This window comes from Pyrus communis, chromosome 3, assembly GCF_963583255.1.
Source record: "Pyrus communis chromosome 3, drPyrComm1.1, whole genome shotgun sequence".
NCBI classification, from domain to species: Eukaryota; Viridiplantae; Streptophyta; class Magnoliopsida; order Rosales; family Rosaceae; genus Pyrus; species Pyrus communis.
Window position 1 is genome coordinate 25,692,519 of NC_084805.1, and position 12,640 is coordinate 25,705,158.

The following is a 12,640-nucleotide window of genomic DNA, read 5'->3' on the forward strand; positions in this document are numbered from 1 at the left end:
ACAGAGGACTAAGTGGAGCATTGGAATCAGGATGTATAGTACCATGAGATGAACCAAAACTAGATGAATTTGGAGGTGTTGGGAGACTGAGAACATTATTATGATCTGGAACTGGAAAATGGGAAGGTATGAGTGATGGTAATGGGGCAGAAGTGACAGATTGGTATTTAAGAACCAATGACTTGTAAGGAAACTCAGTTTCATCGAAAATCACATGTCTTGACACATAAACTTTCTTCGTAGCCACATCATAACAAAGATACCCCTTATACTTAGATGCATAACCTAAGAAGACACACTTTGTTGTTCTAGGGTCTAATTTAGTGCAAGTGTATGGTCTTAACCATGGATAACAAGAACACCCAAACACTTTCAAGTGTTGAATTTCAGGGAAAGAATGATACAGCAACTCAAATGGAGATTTATGATCTAATGTTGGAGATGGCATGCGATTGATCAAATAGACTGAAGCTTGACAGGCAAAGGATCAAAACAGGGATGGTAATGAAGCTGTCTGTAACAAAGTAATGGATGTTTCAACGATATGCCTATGTTTTCTCTCTGCTGTACCATTTTGTTCGGGTGTGTGAGGGCAAGACATCTGATGCTTTATTCCTTTATCAAGAAGAAATTGTTGAAGGACCTTACTTATATACTCACCACCACCATCACTTTGAAGAGCTTTTATAGTAGTATGAAACTGATTTAGAATGAAATTGTAGAAGGATACAAAAGTTGCAGAAACATCACTTTTATTGCAGATCGGAAACAGCCAACAGTACTTAGTACAATGGTCAACGAAAGTCACATAATATTTGAATCCCTCAAAGGACACACAAGGAGCAGGGCCCCACACATCACTATGGACAATATCAAATGGGTGTACAGACTTTGAAACGGACGGAGAGAATGGTAGTTTACTAAACTTACCCTCTAGACAAGTTTGACACAATGAAGGAATACTATCAGCAACACAAGACACTTTGGAATTCCTTAAAATCTGAGAAACTATGGAATTAGAAGGATGACCGAGCCTCTTATGCCAAATACTGACTGTGACCTGTTTTCCAAGAAAAGCTACAGGTTGGCCTGTATAGTGGACTGAAGAAGCACGCGGTGAAAGGATGGGATACAATCCATTGTTACACAGCCCTTTGTAGAGAATCCTCCCTGTGGCTTTGTCCTGAATCCAAAACGAAAAAGCATCGAAGATCAACCAACAGTTATTATCCAAACAAATTTTATGGACAGACAGTAAGTTTTGTGACAGTTTTGGAACATATAAAACAGAATTGAGCTTGATAGGCTGCATTGGAGTTTTTAGGAGAGAAGAACCAATGTGAGAGATAGCTAAACCTTCACCATTAGCTGTCTGAATTACTTCATTTGCGGGATAAGGAGTTGCTAAGGAAAGAGTGCTCAATTCGGAAGTCATATGGTTATTAGCACCAGAGTCAGTGAGCCAAACTTGTGGTTGTTGTGCTGGTGCAGATGGAACTGAGAATTGAGAAGTAGCAGCATGCATTGCATTCAATTGATTAGACGAATTCTTCTGAAAACAAGTTTCTGTACTATGATAAGAATTGCCACAATTCTGACAACCGGAAGGAGCAACAGCATTCCTATATCTGCAGGTATCAGCAAAGTGATTGTTTTTACCACAAATCTGACAACCTTGTAGGGTGATTGTATTCCTGAACCGGCAAGTAGTCGCCAAATGATTATTCTTCCCACATATCTGACATTGGTGATTCTGAAAACCATAATTTGGAGCTGTGGGTGGAGATGTACCCAGAATTCCAGGAGCAGAATTCGAATGAAGATTCTTGTTGTTGCCAAACTTGGAGTGGAAGTTGGAATTGAACCGATTTCGACCCTTATTGTTATTGGTGAATGACTTGTAAGCAGTAGAATTAAGACTGCTATGAGTACCACCAGCAGCAGAAAAAGACTGATGCTTGGGAGAAAAACCATTACTTTGTGCCATTAATGCAGATAACACAGGAGAATTCGTGCCATTTTCGAGCAAAGCTTCTTCAGCAAGCAATTGAGATCGAAGATCTTTCAATGAGATCACAGTCTCACGACCCCGAATCACAGATCGTATGGTATTGAATTCAGAAGGTAAACCATTGAGTGTAAGAATCACCATGTCATCATCATCAAAAAATACACCAGCAGCAGACAATAAATCTCTTGCTTCTTTAATTTTCTGCAAATATAATGTGACAGAATCATTACCCTTCTTTATTGTCTGAAGCTCAGATTTGAGTTGAAAGATACTTGTTCTTGTGACTGTAGAGAACTGATCTTTAAGACGATTCCACAGTTCTTTAGAGCTAGTGCTTCCAATTACACAAGAGACTGCAGCCGGAGACAAAGTCGCAGTAAGTAATTGCATTAAGGCCTTATCATGCATCTTCCATATCTTGTAATCGTCAGACAAAACCCTAGCAGAAGAATCACCAGACAAAATAGCCGAATGATCAGAAGAATCTTGACTAAATTGAGCAGGACAAGGTATTGACCCATCAACGAACCCAATTATGCTATGACCTTCAAGTAGGAGCTGCATCTGGAAATGCCAAGCCAAATAATTCGTCTCATCCAGTTTCACATTTACCGAACTCGAAACAGATGAGATCAAGGACGCAATCGGAGATTGTAAGATCTGTAACTGAGACGCTGTTACCATTGTTGCAAATCGTCGAGAAATCACAGATAATCGTGTCTGAAACCAAATCACAAACAGTTGGTGTGCACGTTTGGAGAACGGAAGAACCAGACGTAGAATAGCAGAGAACACTCGCCAACTACCAGAAACTGAACAGCAATATATCAATATACAAGAAGAACAATTACAGTAGCGGAAGCAATTGGAACCAAGATCGACACCACCGCCAAGTTGTTATGCGGATTTCGGCGAAGATACCATGTAAAGCATCAAGTGTTATTAAGAAAAGAGATTATACAGAAGCAAGAAGAAGAAGAAGATAGAGGAAGAAGGAGATGATCAGAGATATTTGAGAGAGAAGTTTGTTGTGAATTATTGTATTCTTTTCCTTATTAGTTACAATGATTTGTTACAAGCTATATATAATAACATTTGGTAGCTTATACTCTAAGTAACAATATAACCAATGTAACTAACTTCATGATCTTTTGACACTTGTCCATTTCATAACCATTGGATCTTAATACTCCAAACACAAACTTGTACTCCAGGTGCATAGAAAAATCTATCAGCTCATTAAACTTGAAACTCATAAAGAATAGAAAAAGAAATTATTATTAGTATTTTGTGACAGTTATTGTGTAATCTTCAAAATACAATTTCTCACGTATTATTTCACAATATATATATATATATATATATATATATATATATTATGCTTTTTTAAGTGTTTTGAGAATATAGCCACGACAAGTGGCTTAGTAGAAAAGTGCGAAAATCAACTATTTAAAGGAAAAAAAAAAAGAAGAAGTTTTGGGTTTGATACTTTATAAATTGTGAATTTACTTGATCGTAGTTACAACTAGAGTGTAATTCCCAATTGGCCACCTCCGGATTTGGAAGAGTTAGATTGTCCCCCTTAAAAGAAAAGAAAAAAGAAATATAGTGGCATTGAAATGAACATAATATAATTAAAAAGGGTATTTTATAAGTTGTAGGCCATATAAGAAGAATCCGGAAGCATAAACAGGACGGCGACATAATTTTATGTTTAGGGGGCCAAAACTAAAACACAATAAGGTGATGGAATTGTAGAATATTTCTCCCTTAGATGGCCACTTCTCGTCTGCGAGTAGTTTTGCCTCAGAATCATTCAATGTTTATGTGGTTTATTAAAATAAATGATTTATGCACGTAACATTATTTTATCAAAATAAAAAATAATTCCACTAGCTAAAACCAATAGTTAATTGGAAAAGATGACAATCATAAACACTTTCTTTTTCAGTTTATATATCTAAAAAAACTTAGGTAACACGATGACGACAAGCATTGAATAATAATTGAAGGTACTCTATTTTCTTTTTGTTGTTTGAAAAATAAAGCAGTTTTTTTTCTTTCTAAAATGGAGAAAGATTAGATGATATTATTTCTTCGGCAATAGTCGCGTGCGAGATACTTACCATCCCTTAAATGGATGAGGTTCATTACACCCATAATTTGGAACGTAGACTACTAATAATAAGCATAACTATCTGCGCCAACTGAAGCTAAAGCATCTGCAATTGATTTCGAAAAAAAGCAGTTTATAACAACTATTAGCATTTCATTTTTAGCACGTTTTTGTACATTTAGTTTGATTGGTTTGACTCACATGAATTAGATACCTAATTGTGAATTGTGAAACCGCTGAGTGGACTATGTAAATAACTTTTGTAAATATCATACTGTTCGTCGATTTTTTGTTTTTTGTTGATTATTGAAAATACGTTTCTTCTTATCCAGAAAAATAATAATTCAAATTCAGAATATGTTCAACAAAATAGGGACAAATATTTATAGCTAACTGGTAAGTACGACACATGCAACACAACTATTTTAAGTTTATACATGGAAACCCAACGGACAGTTCTGAACAAGAAGACATGAAGATGATAAACTCGCATTAATGTAGAAGCTTGGTGGTTGTTACATCCAAACAAAGAACCAAAGGCACAAAAAAAAAAAAAAAAAAAAAAAAAAGAAGTTAAAAAGGAAAGGAAACAGAAGAAAAATAAATAAATAAAAGAAGTGAAAAAACACGAGCAAATTGGAGTCAACTTTTTCACACCTATTCTGAGCTTTGACAAAAGCCCTAATATATATTGGTTTTGCTAAAATTGGGAATTGGACAGCATCACAGCAGCAGACTTCTCAAATAGTCCTAGCCTATTATCGGCCAGCCTTGACCTGTACGCAGACTTTTTGTATTCACTCCACGTGAACTCCTTGTACAAGCTTTCTTCTCCTTCTGCCATTAGAGACGGCAGAGGTGCTATCTTCTCACTCAAAGGTGGCCCTCCAAAGTAGATCATTGAAACCCTTGAACTTTGTGTGTCAGCCAAAACCCTATGTTTCACGCTCTTAAACCGCCCATTAGTCATCACCTGCATCAAAATCCCACTCCCAAGTTAGCAAAAACAGTAAGTTTATTTTACTTTTACTGCAAACACATCTTAAGATTTTTTTATCACCCTCCAAAAAACAAGACGAGGTGGAAGTTAAGTTTTTAAGGTTAATCACCATTGCTTTATCACCTCCAAGACAAAGGAGGAAGTGATTGTTATGGGATGTTGTGAGAGTGTGTTATGGAAGAAAAATGAAGAAGCAATGCAAGTTGCCTGCTAAAAGACTAGAAGTCAGGTGTTGACCTAATATTCCAAAGCAATTGATTGATTGACTGATAAAAAAAAGTGACAAAAAATCATAAAATAGGCAAGTATCATAAAAAAATTGGGTACCTGCAAGCAATCACCAACATTGATGAAAAAGGCAGTCTGATCAGGCGGGACTGTAACCCAAGTCCCATCTTTGAGACTGATCTGCAGGCCTGATGTGTTGTTGGATTTCAGGACAGAAATGATCTGTGGGTCTGTGTGCTCCCCAAACCCTATCAAACTTCGTCCACTCAATGCGCGAAGCTCTGGGCATGGCGGATAATAGTTTAGCCTGAAACATGAGTCACTCTTCTCACCTTTCAAAAGCTTGCTCAGCACATTCCTTTGATCAATCCCCAGCCCATCAGCCACCATTTCCAGCACTTCAAAAGTCATGTTCTTCACTGCTGTAATATAATCCTCCACTGCGTCACTGAGAAAGAACAAGTAAATTAGTTAATTTAGAATAACGAATTTGAAACGAGCGCAGGAGACCAAAAGATGAGCGTTACTATACTGGGTTTATGTTTTTGTTTCTTCGTAAAGCAGACGATTTCCAGTATCGCTTGTAAAAAAAATGAAAATAAATAAAAACAGAGAAGAACAGAGCTCTCTGTTTTTTGCAAAATTTTTACCGGAAAATTTCAGGATTTTCCTTGAAAATGGGGAGGGACTTATGAGAGATGTCATCAAGATTGGTGCTGAGGAGGATGTATTCGATCCAACCCACGTCGCCGTTTGGACCGATTCTCTTGCTTCTGTAGCCGAAAGGGTCGGCGGGGGCTGCCTTGTCCTTCTCCGACTGGGGCAGGTTGAAAAATTTGAGAGCTTGGGCTTCCAGTGTGGTCATGAAGTCCAATGGGACTCCATGGTTGATCACCTTAAACATGCCGTGCTCCTCACAAGCCCTGACTATGCGGTGCTTTGCGTCGGCGCTTGAGAGGTCGACGACTGGGATGCCGGCGAACAAGCTGGTGTGCTTGCATGTTTTGATTAGGTCAGAAAAATGGTCTAATGTAGCTGGTCGTGACAGAACCACCATAGCTAATAGATATGTATTTTTAGACAGAGAGAGAGAGAGAGAGAGAAAGAGAGAGAGAGAGAGAGGGGGGGGGGGGAGGTAGAAATGGTTTGCAAGCTTTCAGAGGAGTTTGCGTTGGGTGAGAATGTGGACGAGGAGGAGGAGGAGGGTGATGGGGGTTTAAATGGGGGAAAGGAAGGTGTGAGGGTTTGCTTATGCATGAGTCAGGGGTACAGAGGCGTTAGCAACTATAAACAGGAGCCATCTGGCTATGTGTGTCTGCTTGGTGTGGTGTTTATGGAAAAGGGATCCGGAGCCTACTGATTATACAATCCAGGTCCTTCAAAATTGATCAAACGGCTAAAGTTATTATAATCTTTAATTGGACTCCCTGTTTTAACCGTTGGATCAAATTTCAAGAGTTCAGATTGTGTGATCAGTAGGCTCGGATGGAAAGGAATCTAGAGAGGATCCCTTTCCGTGTTTATGCTATCGAGGAAGAGAAAAACTACTTTTCCACTTGGGTGGACATCAACTTTTAAAATTAAATTTGATAAATTATATGACGTGATTATTGAGACTTAAGTATTGATTAAAATATTTATTTTCTATTGGTAACACATCATATGTTTTGTAAATTTTGTCTAAAATTTGTAATTTTGTCTATTTATTTCCGTGTTTAATATCACTCTTTCGGATTTTCATACCAATAATTCTATTTATATACACAAAATTAATACGTTTGTTCACGTATTTTTAACAAAGATAAGATTTACACACAAGCCTCACCTATATTAGAAAATGCAAAATTGTTATGAAGTTTTGAATTGTTAGATTCTTAATATAAGGAAAAAAAAACATAATAACCAAAATTTAACGTTTAAAAGCTCTAATATAAACACTCCGGAGTTCTCTCAAATATTATATTACTATGCTACATAGAAGAGGACCACTGTATTCACTGTTATAATCATATTTTAATAATATAGGTTTTTATACTATATAAATATGTTTTTCTTACTCAGCACTTTCGAAATGATATATGTATTGCATGCATTGTTGTTTAAATAACGAAGCAGACTTTTTTACTTCCAGTTGCATGCTGAGTTACATTTTTACCAGTGGTACAAAACATTTACTTACTTCTTCCTTACCGATAGAAGAATGAAACCCTTCAGAATTCACCCTATAGGATAAGATAAAAATTAAGATTCATCGACTTTAATGGGTTGATCCAGTGAAACGATTCCTAACCCGAGTCGAACTCTCACAAATGAATTTCTTGAGTCACTGGCTTTACTTTGAAGTCCGTTTGATCCAAGGGCAAAACTACGCTACGATCGTGTGATACTTGTGATGCATGAAGAGTAGAATTAGTTTGCTATTAATGTGTAGTGGGATATCTCTTATATTCTAAAAAAGGAAAAAGAAAATCTAAGAGTTGTAAAATAAAGGAAGGTGTTTTGGAGCAGCGGTTACACGATGAATTCTGATTCCCTCCCTTGAAGAGAAAACCACAAGTGTTGTCAATCAAACTACTCTCACGAAACTTTTATTTTCAGAGGTGTTTTGTCAAAAATGCTACTCTTACCACATTTGTATCACATTTCTAATAGAAATGAGACCCACATGTATTAGGCCCTACCTCTATTAAAAAGGTGATATAAATGTATTATGAAAAACATGGTATGTGTATCATTGCTCGTGTTTTAAAATGATACTTAAATGGTGTTCCTAATTTTGGTTCAACAAATGGAATGCTCTCTCGATGTATGTTATTTAAGGAATACGATCAACACCAAACGAGTTTTGGCTACACAATATGTGGTTATGGACTGTCATGTCGCGCGTGTTATTAATTATTTACAGTATAATGTGAGTAGATGTTACATACACATGAGTAAGCGGCAGTGATACATGCATATTAGGTTTATCTAATATTCTTTTCGAATTTTTATGTTATGTTTTCAACCTATAGTCCTTGAGATCCCATTTCAGTAATAACTATGAGTATTGCTAATTAAGGACACAAAAGTTTTCACGAACTCATCATAAAATCTGATTGTTGAATCTAATTCTTTAATACATATGATATATCTACACTAAGAAGTGAAGGAGAAGTCTAAACCTTACAATGCGTTAGCAATAATAATTTGTTCTAATTCACCTTTGGCAAAAATATAATTTAAGATCTGTCAATTATAAATGAAGAAAAATCCTAATAAACCATAATACTAAGCAGTTAAATCTATTTTAATTACTATGATGTTTATGTACATCATTTACAAAACATATTTGACTAGTAAATTGGGTGACTGCCACTATTATGCTTGCGTATTGAGGTGTGGGAAACTATTGAAAATTTGAAAGAGAATCTGTAAAAATTCTACCAAAAAGATAAAAGGTCTACTTTCTCCTCTTCTACCTATCTGATTCTATGAGGGTGTCATCAGTCATCATTCAAGTTAGGAGACTGGTTAGGGCAAAAGATCAAGAGCTTAAATAAACCGAAGTGTTTGTTGTTTTACACCTAAATATGATGCGGACTTCCATGTGTAAAAGTTCCAATTAATACACTATATTAGTATTTAGATGAGGAAGGCTAAAAGATGAAAGGAAAATATTTGACTGCTTAAATGTCGGTATCTTAAAAGAGAAAAGGAGATCGATATGAGCCCAAAACCTGTGCCTCCAACAAAGATTCCAAATTATTATTGTTAAGTACTAATTAACTATAACTATAAAATCAAATCCCTTTTATGTTAATTAACATTAAAATGTTAGAGAATATGATCTCACATTGGACATATAACAGATTGAAACACAATTAATATATGAGATTTTTCATCCATAAATCATCGATTTCTTTTGTGATAGAAGTCAACATTTAAAAAATAAGTGATTAAATTGAAACAATTGATTTGGATGATATTATTGATGGATCATGTTGAGCCTCGGAAGTTTAACATAAAATAGTTAGTAGTGTGCGGTGGGGGCTGAGGTTTTTCTCACTGATAATAATAGGACACTGTCTTCTACCCAAAGGTCCCAAAACTACCCCTAATCACATCACTTGCATCAAATAGTGTTTTTATTAAATAATACAAATTATTATGCATGCATGAAAGTGATACTTTCTTTTCGTATTGGGATGAAAGGGATATAGTTGACTTTAATTAATTGTTTGAACAAAGAAAATATCTATAATTTATTTACGTAAAAACTAATCAGTTGTCTTCTTTATTGTGGTGCTATGTGTTTTGGTTTGGCGTTGCGAGTTTGGTTCTCAGCTGCAGAATAAGAGTGAAGTATATACCCATAGTAGTTTAGAGGGCACTACTTCGCTTCCCTAAATTCATTTAATCTTCTCATAATCTTACTTTAATATATGTGGCATGTATTCTAGAAAATAAAATATCTCAAACGTTAGACATGTAATGGGTCCGGTTTGGATTTGATATATTTCATCAAGATATGGTCAGATTTTAAATAATTACTGACTTTATTCAATATATAGTGAACTTCTTTTAGATATTATTGTTTTACTTTATTGTTTTTAGCTTTAGTTTTACTTATTTTAAATATTATTGTTTCTTATTAGAATATACCTTAAAAAATAATGAACTTACTCACCACCTTACATGGTTTTTTTAAATCCTAATAAGATAAGGACATTTTAGATACTATAAAAATTTCATCCTTTTTACCTTCTCCCTCTATATAGATAAATATTAGATGAAAGTAGTTAACTTAGTTCTATAAATGACAAATAATTGTGTTCTTCTTTAGTTTCCTTTATTCAAGGAAAAAGTAGTGGTTAATTAGGGATAATAATTGTGTTCTTCTTTTGTTTCTTTTATTCAAGGAAAAAGTAATGGTTAATTAGGGATAATATTTAGGTACTTACTGGTGAATACTTATATACTCACTTTTATTTTGGCCCATTTATATTTTAACACATATTTCATTGTTTTTGGACATTAAAAAAAAAAGAAAACTAATGTAAAGGGCTTGAAAACTTTAAGTGTTAACGATAAGGACAAAATAAAGGGTAAAGTGAATAGTACCAGTATTGACTTTTTAGTGTAAAATTTGGTTTTTCGTTAAAATGAACAGTACCATGAGTTTTTTTTGTTAAAGTTCCTTAAAAAATAAGGACACATGACATCTTTTAGTTGTGTCAAATCAGAACGTGAGTAAATGAGACCCTAACTAGTAAATACTTAAGTATTATCCATTAGTTAGAGTTGATCGTTGGGTACAAATAACAAGTTTTTTGTTTTCCATTGCAAATAAATAAAACATGGCGCACGTGAAGTAAGCAAAGTAAAATGCAAACATGAATTTTGTTAAGTTGGCTAAAACACTCAAGTTTGAATTTTTTTTGGTGTTTTTTATTTGGGATTTTGAGCAATTTTAATTCTTTTAATAAGTTTAGCCATATTTAATCAATATTTTAAGTGATCATCTAAAATTGAAAGTGTATTCAATCAGGATTTTAAGTTAGTTTATCAAATCTTATTGAATACAGCTGTATTCAATTAGAATTTCATGTATATTCAATTAGGAAATGATTTTAAAGGATTTTAAAAGTTGATGAACTCAAGGGAATTGGAGAGATTTCGTAGTGTATTTTAAGCATTCACAAATTTCAACTTTCCCCCTAAGATTCGAGAGAATTGAATCAAAAATTTTTCTTAAAATTTCTATAAATCAGTTAGACTCTATCAAAATCTATAAATTTATTCCTATAATATAAACAGGTCTAGTGTATTATCATCTCGTTTGTCAAAAACAAAAGTAACAAAATATGATGGACAATTTACATTTTGCACTCTTACCGTTTGGGGCACGTATCAGTTTGATCGACATATTTAATATTTTGACATTTTACTATCCCAAAGTGACATAGTTCTACACTATTGTCCTTTTTATTTTTCAAACTATCAAATTAACTGTTATCTTTTTACTCGACACTTGATATGCCTACTTTTTAATACATACACGTCATATGAATGTCACGTATGTCATGATTAATCTCTATCTATATCTAGAAACTTCAGGTTTTCTTAAAAACAGAAGTTCTTATTTTTCGTCCAACATTTGTTAATCTATCTGTCATCAATATGATCAATTGCAAGGAAAAAGACGGGACAACTTCAGTCTATGTTGTAAAAATAAAGTTAACTTGACAAGTAGGCTAACAGAGGGGCCAATAATATAAGGATTTGTGACTAAAAGTAATTATATATAATATTGACGTTCTCATTAAGGAACAAAACTCGGAAAGAATGGTCCAGGTAAAATGTCACGTAGTATAAACTATCAACAAAAACAAAGAATGGTCAAAATGATTGCTACGTTCCGAAATTCTCAAGACAAAGATTTTCACTTATCCACTAGCATAGTTGAACAAGAAATTTCAATTACTAGCTGGCTCCAATGAAACTAAGCTGTTAACTTCATTATAGTTGAGTACTAAAAGTAATGGAATTGAATTATTGTTAATATCACCCTTGCATATGGTAATTAAGGATTTGTACATATATTTCACTCTCCTTTCTACTTTTTCACTCGGTGTAGGATTCTTTTCTCTTTAAATTCTCTTCCCTTTCAGTCTCTTCCTATTTAAACGGTCAAAATTAAGTGATGTCAACATTTGATGTTGATTTTTTATGAAGGGAGAAAGAAAAAGAGGAAAGTGAAAAAGGAAGAGACTGAAAGGGTAGGAATTTGGAAGGGAAAAATCCCACTCCCTTTCACTCTATAATTTTCTCGTCAATATTAATTATTTTTGGTTAATTGGCCGGGTGATTAATCCATTTGGGAGACATGAAACATGCTTATAACAAAATAAAAAGGATAATGCTAGGAAAATCAATCAATAGGAAATAAACACGTTAATAAATACTTAATTAAGTAATAATTCAATCAACATTCAAATCATTTGGTTTAAAAATTTTAGTTTAAAAATTTAATCACTGTAGTATTACTCAATTAAAAATCTTTAATTTTATGAACTGCCAAAGAAATGCACATGCATTTGGTCAAAGCACACAAGAGACCACTTTGAATCGAAGATTCTTTATATGGTACTCCCTATATGATATTTATTTTTGGAAAATGAAATAACCGTATAGGTCACACTATTATTTTGTTTCCTAATCGTTTAAAGGTGCTGATTAAAGCACTGATACGTTGCTTGCTTGTGTAGGAAAAGAATAATGGCGTGTGGAACAACAACTTTTA

The 12,640-nt window shown here is 34.2% G+C and overlaps 1 protein-coding gene across 2 annotated transcripts; it reads right to left on the bottom strand.

Moving 5' to 3' along the window:
* Positions 1–4,827: 4,827 nt before the first annotated feature.
* LOC137727329 (gibberellin 2-beta-dioxygenase-like) lies at positions 4,828–6,424 on the bottom strand. 2 transcript variants are annotated; one of them, XM_068466195.1, is made up of 3 exons: positions 6,006–6,424; positions 5,455–5,803; positions 4,828–5,100 (listed from the first exon to the last, which is right to left on the bottom strand). In XM_068466195.1, the coding sequence occupies exons 1-3, from the start codon at positions 6,410–6,412 to the stop codon at positions 4,828–4,830; spliced, it is 1,029 nt and encodes a 342-aa protein (XP_068322296.1). In that variant the 5' UTR covers positions 6,413–6,424. The 2 variants fall into 2 exon arrangements, with proteins under 2 accessions (XP_068322296.1, XP_068322295.1); XM_068466194.1 differs by having other exon boundaries at positions 5,431–5,803.
* Positions 6,425–12,640: the final 6,216 nt, after the last annotated feature.